Source organism: Ylistrum balloti, unplaced genomic scaffold, assembly GCF_031769215.1.
Source record: "Ylistrum balloti isolate Yb309-2 unplaced genomic scaffold, AGI_CSIRO_Ybal_v1 Utg371090, whole genome shotgun sequence".
NCBI classification, from domain to species: domain Eukaryota; kingdom Metazoa; phylum Mollusca; class Bivalvia; order Pectinida; family Pectinidae; genus Ylistrum; species Ylistrum balloti.
Window position 1 is genome coordinate 137,752 of NW_026782601.1, and position 18,801 is coordinate 156,552.

Genomic DNA, 18,801 nt, shown 5'->3' on the forward strand with positions numbered 1-18,801 from the left:
ATACAACACACAATTACTCTGATACAACACACAATTACTCTTATACAACACACAATTACTCTGATATAACACACAATTACTCTGATACAACACACAATTACTCTGATATAACACACAATTACTCTGATACAACACACAATTACTCTGATACAACACACACACAATTACTCTGATATAACACACAATTACTCTGATATAACACACAATTACTCTGATACAACACACAATTACTCTGATATAACACACAATTACTCTGATACAACACACAATTACTCTGATACAACACACAATTACTCTGATACAACACACAATTACTCTGATACAACACACAATTACATACAACAGAACACACAATTACTCTGATACAACACAACACACACACAATTACTCTGCTCTGATACAACACACAATTACTCTGATATAACACACAGTTACTCTGATATAACACACACACAATTACTCTGATACAACACACAATTACTCTGATACAACACACAATTACTCTGATATAACACACAATTACTCTGATACAACACACAATTACTCTGATACAACACACAATTACTCTGATACAACACACAATTACTCTGATACAACACACAATTACTCTGATACAACACACAATTACTCTGATATAACACACACACAACACACAAATACTCTGATACAACACACAATTACTCTGATACAACACACAATTACTCTGATACAACACACAATTACTCTGATACAACACACAATTACTCTGATACAACACACAATTACTCTGATATAACACACAATTACTCTGATACAACACACAATTACTCTGATACAACACACAATTACTCTGATACAACACACAATTACTCTGATACAACACACAATTACTCTGATACAACACACACACAATTACTCTGATATAAAACACAGTTACTCTGATATAACAAACACACAATTACTCTGATACAACACACAATTACTCTGATACAACACACAATTACTCTGATACAACACACAATTACTCTGATACAACACACAATTACTCTGATACAACACACAATTACTCTGATATAACACACAATTACTCTGATATAACAAACACACAATTACTCTGATATAACAAACACACAATTACTCTGATACAACACACAATTACTCTGATACAACACACAATTACTCTGATACAACACACAATTACTCTGATACAACACACAATTACTCTGATACAACACACAATTACTCTGATATAACACACAATTACTCTGATAAAACACACAATTACTCTGATACAACACACAATTACTCTGATACAACACACAATTACTCTGATACAACACACAATTACTCTGATATAAAACACAATTACTCTGATACAACACACAATTACTCTGATATAACACACAATTACTCTGATATAACACACAATTACTCTGATACAACACACAATTACTCTGATATAACACACAATTACTCTGATATAACACACAATTACTCTGATATAACACACAATTACTCTGATACAACACACAATTACTCTGATATAACACACAATTACTCTGATACAACACACAATTACTCTGATATAACACACAATTACTCTGATATAACACACAATTACTCTGATACAACACACAATTACTCTGATATAACACACAATTACTCTGATATAACAAACACACAATTACTCTGATATAACACACAATTACTCTGATACAACACACAATTACTCTGATACAACACACAATTACTCTGATCTGATACAACACACAATTACTCTGATACAACACACAATTACTCTGATACAACACACAATTACTCTGATATAACACACAATTACTCTGATACAACACACAATTACTCTGATACAACACACAATTACTCTGATACAACACACAATTACTCTGATACAACACACAATTACTCTGATACAACACACAATTACTCTGATACAACACACAATTACTCTGATACAACACACAATTACTCTGATACAACACACAATTACTCTGATACAACACACAATTACTCTGATACAACACACAATTACTCTGATATAACACACAATTACTCTGATACAACACACAATTACTCTGATATAACACACAATTACTCTGATACAACACACAATTACTCTGATATAACACACAATTACTCTGATACAACACACACACAATTACTCTGATACAACACACAATTACTCTGATACAACACACAATTACTCTGATATAACACACAATTACTCTGATATAACACACACACAATTACTCTGATATAACACACAATTACTCTGATACAACACACAATTACTCTGATACAACACACAATTACTCATACAACACACTGATATAACACACAATTACTCTGATACAACACACAATTACTCTGATACAACACACAATTACTCTGATATAACACACAATTACTCTGATACAACACACAATTACTCTGATACAACACACAATTACTCTGATATAACACACAATTACTCTGATACAACACACAATTACTCTGATACAACACACAATTACTCTGATATAACACACAATTACTCTGATATAACACACAATTACTCTGATACAACACACAATTACTCTGATACAACACACACACAATTACTCTGATACAACACACAATTACTCTGATATAACAAACAATTACTCTGATATAACACACAATTACTCTGAATTAACACACAATTACTCTGATACAACACACAATTACTCTGATATAAAACACAATTACTCTGATACAACACACAATTACTCTGATATAACACACAATTACTCTGATATAACACACAATTACTCTGATATAACACACAATTACTCTGATACAACACACATACAACACACAATTACTCTGATATAACACACAACACACAATTACTAACAACACACTGATACAACACACAATTACTCTGATACAACACACAATTACTCTGATACAACACACAATTACTCTGATATAACACACAACACACAATTACTCTGATACAACACACAATTACTCTGATATAAACACACAATTACTCTGATATAACAACACACAATTACTCTGATACTCTGATATAACACACAATTACTCAACACACAATTACTCTGATACAACACACAATTACTGATGATACAACACACAATTACTCTGATATACAACACACAATTACTCTGATACAACACACAATTACTCTTATAGATACACACACACAATTACTCTGATACAACACACAATTACTCTGATACAACACACAATTACTCTTATACAACACACAATTACTCTGATATAACACACAATTACTCTTATACAACACACAATTACTCTGATACAACACACAATTACTCTGATATAACACACACACAATTACTCTGATATAACACACAATTACTCTGATACAACACACAATTACTCTGATACAACACACAATTACTCTGATACAACACACAATTACTCTGATACAACACACAATTACTCTGATACAACACACAATTACTCTGATACAACACACAATTACATAACACACAATTACTCTGATACAACACACAATTACTCTGATACAACACACAATTACTCTGATATAACACACAATTACTCTGATACAACACACAATTACTCTGATACATAACACACAATTACTCTGATACAACACACAATTACTCTGACTCTGATACAACACACAATTACTCTGATATCTGATATAACACACACTCTGATATAACACACAATTACTCTGATATAACACACAATTACTCTGATACAACACACAATTACTCTGATACAACACACAATTACTCTGATATAACACACAATTACTCTGAATTAACACACACACAATTACTCTGATACAACACACAATTACTCTGATACAACACACAATTACTCTGATATAACACACAATTACTCTGATATAACACACAATTACTCTGATATAACACACAATTACTCTGATACAACACACAATTACTCTGATACAACACACAATTACTCTGATACAACACACAATTACTCTGATATAACACACAATTACTCTGATATAACACACAATTACTCTGAATTAACACACACACAATTACTCTGATACAACACACAATTACTCTGATACAACACACAATTACTCTGATACAACACACAATTACTCTGATACAACACACAATTACTCTGATATAACACACAATTACTCTGATATAACACACAATTACTCTGATACAACACACAATTACTCTGATAACACACAATTACTGATATAACACACATTACTCTGATACTCTATACAACACACAATTACTCTGATATAACACACAATTACTCTGATACAACACACAATTACTCTGATACAACACACAATTACTCTGATACAACACACAATTACTCTGATACAACACACAATTACTCTGATATAAAACACAATTACTCTGATACAACACACAATTACTCTGATACAACACACAATTACTCTGATACAACACACAATTACTCTGATACAACACACACACAATTACTCTGATATAAAACACAGTTACTCTGATATAACACACAATTACTCTGATATAACAAACACACAATTACTCTGATATAACACACACACAATTACTCTGATATAACACACAGTTACATACAACACACAATTACTGATATAACACACAATTACTCTGATACAACACACAATTACTCTGATACAACACACAATTACTCTGATACAACACACAATTACTCTGATACAACACACAATTACTCTGATATAACACACAATTACTCTGATATAACACACAATTACTCTGATATAACACACAATTACTCTGATATAAAACACAGTTACTCTGATATAACACACAATTACTCTGATATAACACACACACAATTACTCTGATACAACACACAATTACTCTGATATAACAAACACACAATTACTCTGATACAACACACAATTACTCTGATACAACACACAATTACTCTGATACAACACACAATTACTCTGATACATACAACACACAATTACTCTGATACAACACACAATTACTCTGATACAACACACAATTACTCTGATACAACACACAATTACTCTGATACAACACACAATTACTCTGATATAACACACAATTACTCTGATATAACACACAATTACTCTGATACAACACACATTCCACTATGATACAACACACAATCCACTATGATACAACACACATTCCACTATGATATAACACACATTTCACTATGATGCAACACACATTTCACTATGATACATCACACATTCCACTATGATACATCACACAATCCACTATGATATAACACACAATCCACTATGATGCAACACACAAACCACTATGATACAACACACAATTACTCTGATACAACACACATTCCACTATGATACAACACACAATCCACTATGATACAACACACAATCCACTATGATACAACACACAATCCACTATGATACAACACACAATCCACTATGATACATCACACATTCCACTATGATTTAACACACCATTATGACACATCTTCTTCTCCAGTTACATAAATAACAATGTAACCTCTGTAGCTAGACATTTTAAGAGAGGGAAATTATTTACACATCGAGATAAAAATAATAATAATGATATATATCAGTAAATGAGGATAAGAATTCCCAATCTGATTCTAAAAATTGGTTTATCTTTAAGTCTTAACAGAGTGGTTTGAAGAGGAAAGAATTTTAATACATTCATATTTACTTTATGTTATATCACCATAAGGTTGATCAATTCATTCTTTACAATTTTCCTTTGTTCATATGTTACATATTTCACATTTTTTTAATGTCTGCGATTATGGTGACCGGCCTCTGAAGTGTCACTACTGTTACAGTGATCAAACACATTCCCAACAGCATTCGTTACATCAGTCCGTGTGGTTTGACTGAAGGTATCCAATGATGTTTGTCGGATTGAGTCCAGTTTTTGACTAGAAAAAAACTTCCTCATAGTTTGCGAGTCTACAGATTCACGCTTATTAAATACAGGGAAGCCAGAGTCACAGTTATCTTCCAACTCAAAATTAGAAGTATTTGGAAATACAGAGCTATCTTTCACTGTAACTATGGTAACCTGACTCGAACTACTTGGTGAACCATCCAGTGCTGCTCCTTTTCCTGTCCTTAAGTTGCCTGCAGTTTTCCTGTCTGGTGAAGCACAGCCAAAATCCAGCCTCTGGTTTGCCTTCTTCCCCTGGTTCTCCTCCATGGGGTCAGCATCATCTTTGTCAAAAGTCTGGTGCATTTTCATGGAAATGTTATGGTTCCAGACAGTAGACTTTGTGCCTAAGTGCCCTGTGTTAGAAGGTATTCCATATTTGGTATCAAGGTTTGGTCTTTGAACATCTGTGAATTTGGTAGTCATTGTGGCGGTACCTTTGTGTCCTGTGTCAATTAGACCACAATTCTTCTCTTTATTAATTACATCATTGAGGTCACCCAACAAAGAGTCACTGGAGTCAGGGAGGTCAGAGCTGATCCACTGAGTGCCTCGGTCCTGAGCCAGATAGTAAGAGTGTTCTGTACCATCAAACACCTCCAGGCACTGTAAAAGTTTTTCCACATCTGACCAACGTAACAGAGGAGACAGCCTTCCATCATCTGCTTGAATACACACATCGTTACTGTTTGAGTTATCATCACCACAAGAATTTTCATATTTTTCCTGTTTATGAACACCGTTTGTATGACAACCATAAACATCAGATTTTGGAGTCGAAGTATTCACCAATTCTTTCGTAGTCTGCTTTGTAACATTCACTGCTGGACTATTTTCGTCCGTGTTACTATTCTTATAAATGAAGTCTAGAGATAATCTCCTCTTAATGTCATTGTTGTTGATGCGTTCTCTACAATCCTTGAAAGCCAGCGTGTCAATGAAACTATTTCTTCGCACACTTCTGTTCGTATCAGGATTATCATTAAGAAAGGCGTGTCCTCCTGGATCTAATTCATGGGGATTAGTCGAGCTAAAGCCATTTTGCCTGAAGGTGTTGTTACTTTCTTCTGTGTCCATGTTGTCACTCTGGTTGTCAAGGTTGAACTCAATCACAGTAACTGGAGAGAATACTGCTGGAGATGAGGAGGACCCAGAATGTGGACTTAATGTCAACATTCTGTCATCACTGACATGGAGAAGATTACTAATCTTGCTAGACTTACGTACTTTGCCAACAGGAGTGTTTGCCTGTGAAATCTTCACCAGAATCTCAGCCACCTCCAAACTATCATTCCTGGAGTCAATTGTGGTAGGCCTTATATGGATACTTGGCACATGAACTTTGTCAAAGTTACCTTGCCCTTTGGAACTATTCTGATCACACCCCTGAACCTGTCTGCCATTGTTTCCATTTGAACTTTGACCTTGGTAAGCTGGATATTCTACATTAGTGTTTTCAGCTGTATTGATTTTAGTGTTCTTTTGATCTAGGTTACCAAGGACTTTGGATTCTAGAACTTGATGACCTTGACCTTCAGATGACAATTTTGAACTATCCTGATGCAGTATGCTGTTGTTTATTTCCACCCTCTTATCTTGTTCAACATCTTTGGATGTGTCCTCACAGACTACTTCACCACTGGAATATGAATCACTCTGATCCACAGTGGATTGGGGGTTGAATTTTCTGTATTGCATCTGCATCAGTTTTTCATCCTTTTCCTCCAGAGTTTCAAGGTAGGATGGAAGAGAGTATTGTCTGTTTGCATAAAATTGTTTTCTTCGCCTCTCTCCTATCAAGTCATTGTCCTTTCTACCCATTCTTGCTTCACCGTCCCACATCTGAAGAACAGAATTGCTGTCATTCCTACTGTAGGCCACATCTCTGCCCTTGGGAGTCACACTGCTAGAGTCTGGAGTCAGTAATTGATGTAGCTTTTGCAGTGTAGTTTGAGTTCTTTTCAGTGGATCCAATTGGCCAGGTTTGGTACCTGGACCTTGATGAAACAGTCGGCCATCTTTGTTTTTGATTAGCTCAGCCATTCCAGAGTTACATCCCGATTGTGGCTGGGTGTTCTGATCTGGGCACATCTGTTGGTATAACAACTGCAGACGTTGCTGGTCCATCCTTTCCTGATGGGCTTTTTGTAGCTTCTGGTACCAGTCTCTAGCAAAGCGATCTGGCAGGAAGTTTTCCACACCGCCAAATCCCAAGTTGTACAACTGATCAGTCGGGTTTTCTCCATGTGACATGAAACTTTCCCGTCCATACCCCAGTCCACCACACAAGCTATCCCTTTGTAGGAAGTGAGAAGGTATGGAAGTGTGGTACAGGCCAGTGGGGTGATGTGGCCCTGGTTTAATATGGTCAGCATTAGCTGAAGTGCGATAGAATAAGGAATTGCAAGACTGACCACTTTGTCTAAGATTTTGACCACCTGGCAGAGATGGACAATCTGATGTCACAGAGTCACATGAACTTGTTGACTTTTCCGAAGAAGTGCTCAATACCTCTTTTTCAGGTTTTTTATTGAATGTATACCTTGAGAAAGGAAATTCTTCCTCATCCTCGGGTAGAAATACATCTCTCCTTGTTTTACATCTTTCAGGCAGATTATCTCCTGAAGATTCCATCCCTTTGCTTAAAGAATTTTCAAAGGTTCCAGAACCAGAATCCATCAGTACTTGTCCAACACTTTGATCTGATGGAGTCTGCAATACACTGACACTCTGGAACAGCTGATCAAGTAGAGGAGATGGTAAGTTGGGATATGGCTCAGAGCATCCTAAGAAATCACTATGTGAGTGAATACTGCTTTGAGCGTTGCTACTTGTTTCTGCATCTTCCATTGATCCAAGGTACCCAGTAGATATACTTGACAAGCTGTTTCTAGTACTTAGACTTCTGTTAGAACTCAACACCTGATGTTTTGCTGAACGTAAGGATTCATCAGGGGTTGTTCGTGCCTGGTGATCAAAAAGTGGGAAAGAGTCGATGGAAGAAGTCTGGTAGCTGTCCTCATGGTAAACTTTGTGTTTGGCTGACTGTTCAATTGAGTCCAAAGATGTGTCTTCATGTTTTAAATGACACCTTCTATTGGATGATTGGGAGATATTATTGATTAAGGAAGTAAGTCGTCTTTGGTTAGCGTAGGATTCTAGATGAGCTGGATTGAGTGTCAATGTTTTGCCTTCATCATGTGAAGTGTCTTTACTATCAGTGTCAACAGACAAATCAAAGGAAGATGAGAGCAAGCTTTCCTTATCACTGTGATGTTGCTTCCTCACCAACACTTTGGATATTTTGTCTCCTGACGACGTGCTATCTAACGAAGAGTAAGGATGCGCACAACTGTAAAAGCTCTGGTAATTTTGCTTAAAATGCCATTTACCTTTGGAGTTCCTGGAAAAAACAAGAAGTTCACATTTAACATTTCATGCATTTTTTCCCATAAAGATTGACATTAAAATTGTTAATAAAAATGAAGAAGAGGGCAATGGCCCAATAACCTTTATCAATTTTGTAAAAGTTGGATATTAAATGGATTGAAAACATCAAGTTTGTGCATATACTACACATGTACCACTAATTGTAACAATTAATATGAATGGGTCAATAAAGCAAATTTTAACTCCTACAATCAGATATGAATTACATGATGGTTTATTTAATGGAATGACTGGCAGTTGCTTCACCACTATTTACTCAACAAAGGCTACACACTATTAAATACATATGTATACCAGATTCACAAGACATGCTGTCTTCTATACATACTAATGACGTGTGATTATCAACCCTTACTTGTGTTACACAAATTATACTTTCATACACTTACATTTTTGTTGGGTATTATAAAGGCTTAACTCATCATATCATCACAGTATTCATCCTTCTGACACCACACTACTGATACAATCTCCGTGACAACCATGTTGGACTAACACCATACTACTATAAATAGCTGTTCTCTTGTCTACCTGTTCTGTTGCTAAGCTACCTGTTAGCTTGTAAGCCTGCAGTTCTAAACTACACAAATCAGCCTCTTTGTTTGATGACAGTTCACTGCAGCAGAAGAATAAGACTGATGTCTGGTCACCAGGACTTATCTTTTGTTGCCATGGAGACATTTTACTCCTTAGCAGCCATCATAATTGTAGCTTTATGTTTATCAACTCCTAAAATCATAATACTGTCTTCACAGTGAACTACAGCAGAACCACAAATTTGTTGTGAGTCTCGTATTACAAGACAAGTACTTGTAAATTTGTGGTAAGTCTCGTATTACATGAGAAATACCTGTATATTGGTGGTAAGTCTCATATTACAAGAGAAATACCTGTATATTGGCGGTAAGTCTCATATTTCATGAGAAATACCTGTAAATTTGTGGTAAATCTCATATTACATGAGAAATACCTGTATATTGGTGGTAAGTCTCATATTACATGAGAAATACCTGTATATTGGTGGTAAGTCTCATATTACATGAGAAATACCTGTATATTGGTGGTAAGTCTCATATTACATGAGAAATACGTGTATATTGGCGGTAAGTCTCATATTTCATGAGAAATACCTGTAAATTTGCGGTAAATCTCATATTACATGCGAAATACCTGTATATTGGTGGTAAGTCTCATATTACATGAGAAATACCTGTATATTGGTGGTAAGTCTCATATTACATGAGAAATACCTGTATATTGGTGGTAAGTCTCATATTACAAGAGAAATACCTGTATATTGGTGGTAAGTCTCATATTACATGAGAAATACCTGTAAATTTGTGGTAAGTCTCATATTACATGGGAAATACCTGTAAATTTGTGGTAAGTCTCATATTACATGAGAAATACCTGTATATTGGTGGTAAGTCTCATATTACAAGAGAAATTCCTGTATATTGGTGGTAAGTCTCATATTACATGAGAAATACCTGTATATTGGTGGTAAGTCTCATATTACATGAGAAATACCTGTATATTGGTGGTAAGTCTCATATTACAAGAGAAATACCTGTATATTGGTGGTAAGTCTCATATTACAAGAGAAATACCTGTATATTGGTGGTAAGTCTCATATTACATGAGAAATACCTGTATATTGGTGGTAAGTCTCATATTACATGAGAAATACCTGTATATTGGTGGTAAGTCTCATATTACATGAGAAATACCTGTATATTGGTGGTAAGTCTCATATTACATGAGAAATACCTGTAAATTTGTGGTAAGTCTCATATTACATGAGAAATACCTGTAAATTTGTGGTAAGTCTCATATTACTTGAGAAATACCTGTAAATTTGTGGTAAGTCTCATATTACATGAAAAATACCTGTATATTGGTGGTAAGTCTCATATTACATGAGAAATACCTGTAAATTTGTGGTAAGTCTCATATTACAAGAGAAATACCTGTATATTGGTGGTAAGTCTCATATTACAAGAGAAATACCTGTATATTGGTGGTAAGTCTCATATTACATGAGAAATACCTGTAAATTTGTGGTAAGTTTCATATTACAAGAGAAATACCTGTATATTGGTGGTAAGTCTCATATTACAAGAGAAATACCTGTATATTGGTGGTAAGTCTCATATTACATGAGAAACATCTGTAAATATAAGATCCTATTATCGTACCGTAATGTTTAAGAGTATGCAGAATCCTAAATTATCAACATTTTCCAGACTAAAGCCTTTTTTCCTTTAGCGACATTAAAATACAAATGGAAGACACCCTGTGATCAGTTCTAGTTCAGTACTGATATCAATTATGCATCAAAAGAGTTACCAAAGTTGATGAATAATTTTAAGCTTTCCTGGTCCAAGGACAAAGAGATTATATCATGGTGCTACACCTACTGTCTCTTTATCAACAGAATTTTTCCCCTGAATACTGGTGTGGGTTTTGAGTGACTTCGGTCTGGAGCATCCTTGGGTGAACCTTGCCGATTTTATGATAGTTGGAGGATCTGATTCCCTCTGAGGGCATTGGCCAGGAGAAGAAGTGAAAGTAAATCTTAAAAGTCTGTCTTTTTTACAAATTAAATTTGTTTGATAAAATGTGCTCTAGGGAGAAGGGGACTTAATTTTGTATAAGGGAGAGTCTGATCTATTTGAAGTATATATACCAATACTTTTATCCTTACATACGCATATACTTGTTTTGTACCCCTCATAACAAAAAATTGAAAAAAAAAAAATGTATGCATGCATATTTTTACATCCATATGCCACCTTCATAAAACACTTAAAGGAGATAAAATTTTAATAACTTACCTTTAATGATGCTAGTTGTTTCATATCCATATTCTTCTCTCGATGTTTTCTCCATTTCATTCTGCACGAACAACTAAATTGATTTTGACAGAGAATTCCAGATGTCATTAGATGTTTGTTCCCTCTACATCACGATGCCATTTTTGATATCCTCCCTTCTCACATAACATTCATTATGACATTTCCTAATTCTTGAAGTTGAACAGTTGAAGTCCTACTGTAGATTTAATTTTGAAGTTGAACAGTTGAAGTCCTACTGTAGATTTAATTTTGAAGTTGAACAGTTTGTCCTACTGTAGATTTAATTTTGAAGTTGAACAGTTGAAGTCCTACTGTAGATTTAATTTTGAAGTTGAACAGTTTGTCCTACTGTAGATTTAATTTTGAAGTTGAACAGTTTGTCCTACTGTAGATTTAATTTTGAAGTTGAACAGTTGAAGTCCTACTGTAGATTTAATTTTGAAGTTGAACAGTTGAAGTCCTACTGTAGATTTAATTTTGAAGTTGAACAGTTTGTCCTACTGTAGATTTAATTTTGAAGTTGAACAGTTGAAGTCCTACTGTAGATTTAATTTTGAAGTTGAACAGTTTGTCCTACTGTAGATTTAATTTTGAAGTTGAACAGTTGAAGTCCTACTGTAGATTTAATTTTGAAGTTGAACAGTTGAAGTCCTACTGTAGATTTAATTTTGAAGTTGAACAGTTTAAGTCCTACTGTAGATTTAATTTTGAAGTTGAACAGTTTAAGTCCTACTGTAGATTTAATTTAATAAGAATGTAGATTGTTCAAGCCTTTTTTTATCACAGGTGTTATTAAGAAGATACTTAAATCAAGATATTTTATTCTCAATATGAATTTTTGCTGCATGCTCCTTGTCTTTACCCTATACATGTACATGTATCACTGCCAGTCTATAAGGTAAAGTTCATGTTTTGTTTGTAATTTAAATAAATACCTAATTATATACAGAATGTTATTTCTCTGGGCATTGTCTTACTGCTAGATATTTGCATTTCTGTCTTTTCTGTTTTTTTTATTCTTATATATTCATTATCCTCACCATGCCATTGCACAGGGTTTTATTTTATATGTTAAATTCCACACAACCATGAAATGTTATTTTCTCCAAAAAATCTTCAGTATTGCAATAGCATCAATACATTCTCCCCAAAAATCCATTCTTTTCTCCTAGAGTTTTCTACACACTTGTGAATTATCATCTACACACCTGTGTATTTTTGTCTGCACACCTGTGTACCAATATCCACAAACTTATGTACTTTTTTTCTGCACACCTGTGTATTTTTGTCTGCACACCTGTGTACCAATATCCACAAACTTATGTACTTTTTTTCTGCACACCTGTGTATTTTTGTCTGCACACGTGTGTACCAATGTCCACAAACTTATGTACTTTTTTTCTGCACACCTGTGTATTTTTGTCTGCACACCTGTGTACAAATGTCCACACACTTATGTGATTTTTTTCTGCACACCTGTTCATCAGTATATACTTTAGTCTGCACACCTGTGTATTACTCACAAAATATCTGTGCATTATTGTCTACACATCCTTTCACCATCATTTTCATCTGTAATATGAAACTGATTCTAACCTCAGGGATTGTCATATTAATATTCAACACAACAGGAAGAAATAGAAAAACATTTGTTCTAGTATAAAATTGTTGAAATACAGAGTACCTGTAAGCAATCTGTCCATATAACTGGTACCTGTTAACAGTTTACAGGATAACTTGACTAAAGGTTTGTGATGCTTTTCAGTTGCTGATGCAGTGTAAATTCAATAGTCAGCTACCTGGTAATGTTGTTGACGCAGGTGTAGGAAATAATTGACGGGTTGTCAGATTACTTGTTGAAGGACAAAAGAGATAATAGTTTCATAGCCTTATCCTACATATTGATTCTTCTGGAGATCTAAACCCTTGCTAAATTTTACATCTGGTATATTCCAAGAAATATGAGGACAACAAAATATATACATGAATGCATGTAAACCTAGTGAGTCTGTTGCTATAATAAATTTGTCACTTGTTTTATTCTTCCTATTTATTCAGCCCTATGTAATAAGACAAGTGATGTCAAATAAACAACCTGTTAGTGCTGTATTTGTTTGTGGGGTCTATGTCACATGATTTCATTCAGTGACTTATGTGTGTACATTGTATATGAAACCCTTTCCACTTATAATTATAAATATTATTGAAGGATCATCTTCAAATTTCTATATTTCTAAGTAGAAAAGTATTCTACCTTTTCAGAGAAGTCTTCTGTGATAATTGTTCATCTATCTTCACACGACCATTAGGTTTCTTTTCTTTCTTCTGTCGGTCTGAAAATCAACAAAATATTGATTAAGATACCATTCTGAGATCCCAAACATTTCCTATAGACCAAAATATTCAGAAAAAATATCTGTAAAATAAAGAAAGTAAAAATTCAAATTAATATAATTAATTTGTAAAGAAAATTCTGAGTAAGAGAAACTAACATGAGTCTCTTGGTAATTGTCATCTTAAGAAAAATCCCAGGAAAAGGATGTTTCAAACAGCAGAGAATCCTACAGATATTGCAGTGTTAACTCCCTTTAGTTTCCAGAAAGAGAGAGTTGTTCCCCTCTTAATTTTACTATCTGTATTAGTAAGAAAATATTGAAATGTTTCACTTTACCATGGCCCTGCTCCACCCTAAATTTCCCTACCCTTGTTATTTTTCAGTTTTATTATGTTGGGAGGAATTTAATTACCAAAGTGATAGGAAATTAAGTGATGAAACATCAATTGAAAACAAAAAATAAAGTGGCTTCACTTTACCATGGAGGGAGGAGGGGGAGGTCATTTCACCATTTTTGACCCTGGTTCGTTTCCCAATGCTTCACAGTACCATGCTGCACCAGTACTAAGATAGTGTATTCCTTGACAATAAAGATGGAAAATTCTCAAGGTCACAGGTATTGGTACCTTTAGTCTGAGGCAGATTTATTGATGACATTTTCTTCATTTGGACACACTCAAAAGGGATTTTAATCTCCTTTTTGTGAAGCTATTAACACATACCATTCCACGATTAAGTCTGCGTTTCAAGTCAGTGACGGAGAAGTAAACTTCCTAGACACTACTATTTACGTACTACCAGACAGAAGCCTGGGTAGCAAATTATTTAACAAACCTAATAAGGAGTTTTCATACTACATTTTAAGAGTCAGAGCCGGATATTTTTAACGATAATACAAGTTATGATGCAATAAAACCATAGTCGAAAAGACTGTTTAAGGCCTTAACTACGCAGCAACTGAACAGGGTGAAATTCTGGATTATTTGGGATAACTTATTGGCGAGGGTCCCACAGATAAGTCATGACCAGTCCTTGACAAAGCAATGAAAATGAAGATCTTGGGCTCAGTGACTTGGAATCTCTGATTACATAGGAACTGGTACATAGGAGGCAGGGAAGGTGGAAGTGGTACAGGATTATAGACTGTTGAATTATAGACAGAAAACCCTCAGACATTATGTCATAATAAACATTATTAAAAATAATCTCAGAGCCATGATATCAGTAAAGATTTATCAACCGTGACGGGAAATTGGTATGGTATATTATAGGAATATGTACATTATGGATACAATATTAGAAATATATACGATTACTTAATGAAATGTGCAGTATCGTAAGAGTTATTTCAATAAAAGTGTATGGCGGGACCTCATAATAACGAATGTTAAGTGGTGAAGTAGTACTATCTATAGAAAAGTTAGGGTGTAAAAATTTGTGTAATCCATCCTGATGAAGCCTGAACAGGGCAAACACATTGACAAGTGTAATAAATCAGTGAACTCAAACTCAGAAACTGTTGTGGATGTTCTACTCTGGAAAGATTATAAAAGTATCAACAGTTGTCTCCCCTTGCTAACTTCCAAAAACATAATCCCAGAATTTTTATAGTAAACCAGTTGTCTCCCCTTGCTAACTTCCATAAATGTAATCCTATAATCGTTACACATTACAATAGAACAGTGGACCTCCAATAGTCACCTTCATTTCTAGTCAATGTCATCCAGATTATGACATATAATATGTCTCTCTTTGGAACTATTCTTTTTTCAGAATCCAATGACTCAGTATGTATATACATACTATACATAGGCACAGGATACTGATTGTTTTGAAAGCACTAAAATATTGTAATTTAAAATCTGAAGGTATATATATTTTTCTCTCATTTCACTGCCATACGTATCACTGATCTCCTAGGAACCTGTGCCATGTTTTTTCTACATATGTACGTAAAGAAGAAGTTTTGAAGGATTTGTATTTCAATGATCTATATGTTTATCATTTCTTTACGATCTCTCACGATTTACGTTTAACACTAAAATGTCTTGGCTACTATTGACGTTCAAAATTATAAGAATTACATCAATATAGAATAGCAAGAACATTCCTGTCCGTATAGATGTAGATGTTATTGTATATAAATATTGGATAACTCAGAATTAAACTTTATCTTAGATGTTTTCCTTACAATTCATTCATTTCAATCTGTACTGAGTTCCACAGGTGAGCTCTTAAAATTTATAGATTATGGAAATAAATTGTGGAGCGACTTGTTTTAGATCAGATTACTTTTTGAGGCAACATGATATAACAAAATGACTTAGAAAACTATACATGATTATATTCAAACATATTTATATTCGTCATTTTAGAAAGGTAGTATTTTATCGTGAACAGATTGGTAGGGAAAACACTTAGGTATTATAGACAATTTACATATCTACATTAATTATATATTGTTTGTAATTGTTATAATGTAACATTACTTCATAAATTAATCATAATTTACACAAATCTAGAAGTTGTCTTATTTATAGCTCAGAAAGTCATAATTACTGGGTAATATGATAAAAATGGTATAAACTGTTTCTCTGTGTGCAGCCAGTATATCATAGAAAATGAATATCCAATCAATATCCCACTCACTGTGACGTGATTGAAAATTTAAAAAATGGTACTTTATATTTACTTCTCAGTCATGTTCAGTTGCTTAATTTGGCTTGGTTATTAGTTCAGTTTGTCTCATTAAAGATAGTTCAAAGGGATTATGTTTTGTAACTGTCACAGTAATCAGGCATGTCTACAGGTATGCAGTCTCATTTACAGTGAATCTTATCTCTAATAATAGTGAATGTCACCAAGTCTACGGTATGATATATTCACATTGTATTATGCAAATGATTCCTGCCAATCCTAGACAAAAAACCATTTCAAGATGTGTAAAGGACATTCTGTTTCAGGCCAATCAATCAATGCTTACCTACATCAACTTACAGTAATTAATAATTTCCTTTATGGAGGTGGGGAGAGGGGAGGGGTTTAGACACTGTGATAAGATGGTGGCAGCTTGTAGTGTTGGTTAATTGCTGTGAAAAACTTGTCTTTTTTTTAAAAGTGACAAACTTGGTGGAGACCACTTCAGCTCCTGTGTCCAGAAGGTTAAGAAATTCAGCTTTGCTGAGAGGAGATCAAGTAACACCTTAATAAAAGCACACGTGACAATGACAAGAGGGACAGTTAGACATGTGTGTAACCACGAGGTTCAACAAACCCACAGCATCTCGGACACTGAGTCAGTAAGGGGAGATAACTTACCCAACCATTTGATTTGTCCCTTCAGCAGCATCACTACAGTGTTAGTTGTGATAATATATCATATATAATCAGCAAGAAAAGTCAAAGTCTCTCATGTGTCATAAATAAGGCTTCTAAACTCAAACCAGGCACTTAATCATGAGTGACACACAATGATATTGTCTTACAAATCTGACAGATCAATATACAACAAAGCTACTGGTTACATAGTGTTCCAGCTGTAGAGGTGATGTAGTAGGATCATGATAATTAATCCTTGTTAAGATCCTTTGTAACTTCAACCACTTCAATATTGTTATATCTGAAACACTCTATTTAAATCTACTTTAATTGTATATGAAATAGGACTTACATGGAGCAGTGACCTTGAGAATCTCCTTGACTTTGGCATGTAGAGGGTCATTTTCTGTATGGTCAGTCTCACTTTCAGCTGAAGGTCGAAAAACAAGTTCCTGAAATTTGACTTCAAAATCCTCTGTCTTGATAGAGTCTGCGTCACTGATGTTGCCAAGTTTTCTCCTGGAATAACTAGCTTGTCGTCTTGGTGATGACTTTGATCCATGAAAAGTTGACTGTCTTTCTGTACCTTACAAAAGATAATTAATTAAATCAAATAGGTAAGGTCTATTTTCTAGACTGTTTACCATGGTATATAACTGTTGAGTGTCTGGAACACAAAATATCCCCCCTATGTTAATTCAAACCTGTTTTATTGAATAACAACAATCAATGTTAGTGAAAATCCATATTACCCTGAAACATGAGTCAATAGGAAAATTTCATCCAGATTTGAGAAGACAAGCTGCAGAAGTGATCACAATTTTCCATGTTTCTACAATACTTTGAATTTGGAATCCTTATAAAGTAAACCAAACAAGACTTTCCCATACTTTACATGTGTATAATATTTGTA

General features: G+C 34.4%; 1 protein-coding gene across 1 annotated transcript in view; it reads right to left on the reverse strand.

Moving 5' to 3' along the window:
- The window catches only part of LOC132560649 (DNA repair protein RAD50-like), a 63,222-nt gene that overhangs the window by 21,882 nt on the left and 22,539 nt on the right, over positions 1 to 18,801 (reverse strand). Inside the window, exons 11-13 of the mRNA XM_060225313.1 lie at positions 18,241 to 18,474; positions 17,889 to 17,921; positions 14,490 to 14,568 (exon numbers count right to left, since the gene is read on the reverse strand). Coding sequence (XP_060081296.1) covers positions 14,490 to 14,568; positions 17,889 to 17,921; positions 18,241 to 18,474 — 346 coding nt within the window. The remainder of the gene's footprint in view (positions 1 to 14,489; positions 14,569 to 17,888; positions 17,922 to 18,240; positions 18,475 to 18,801) is intronic.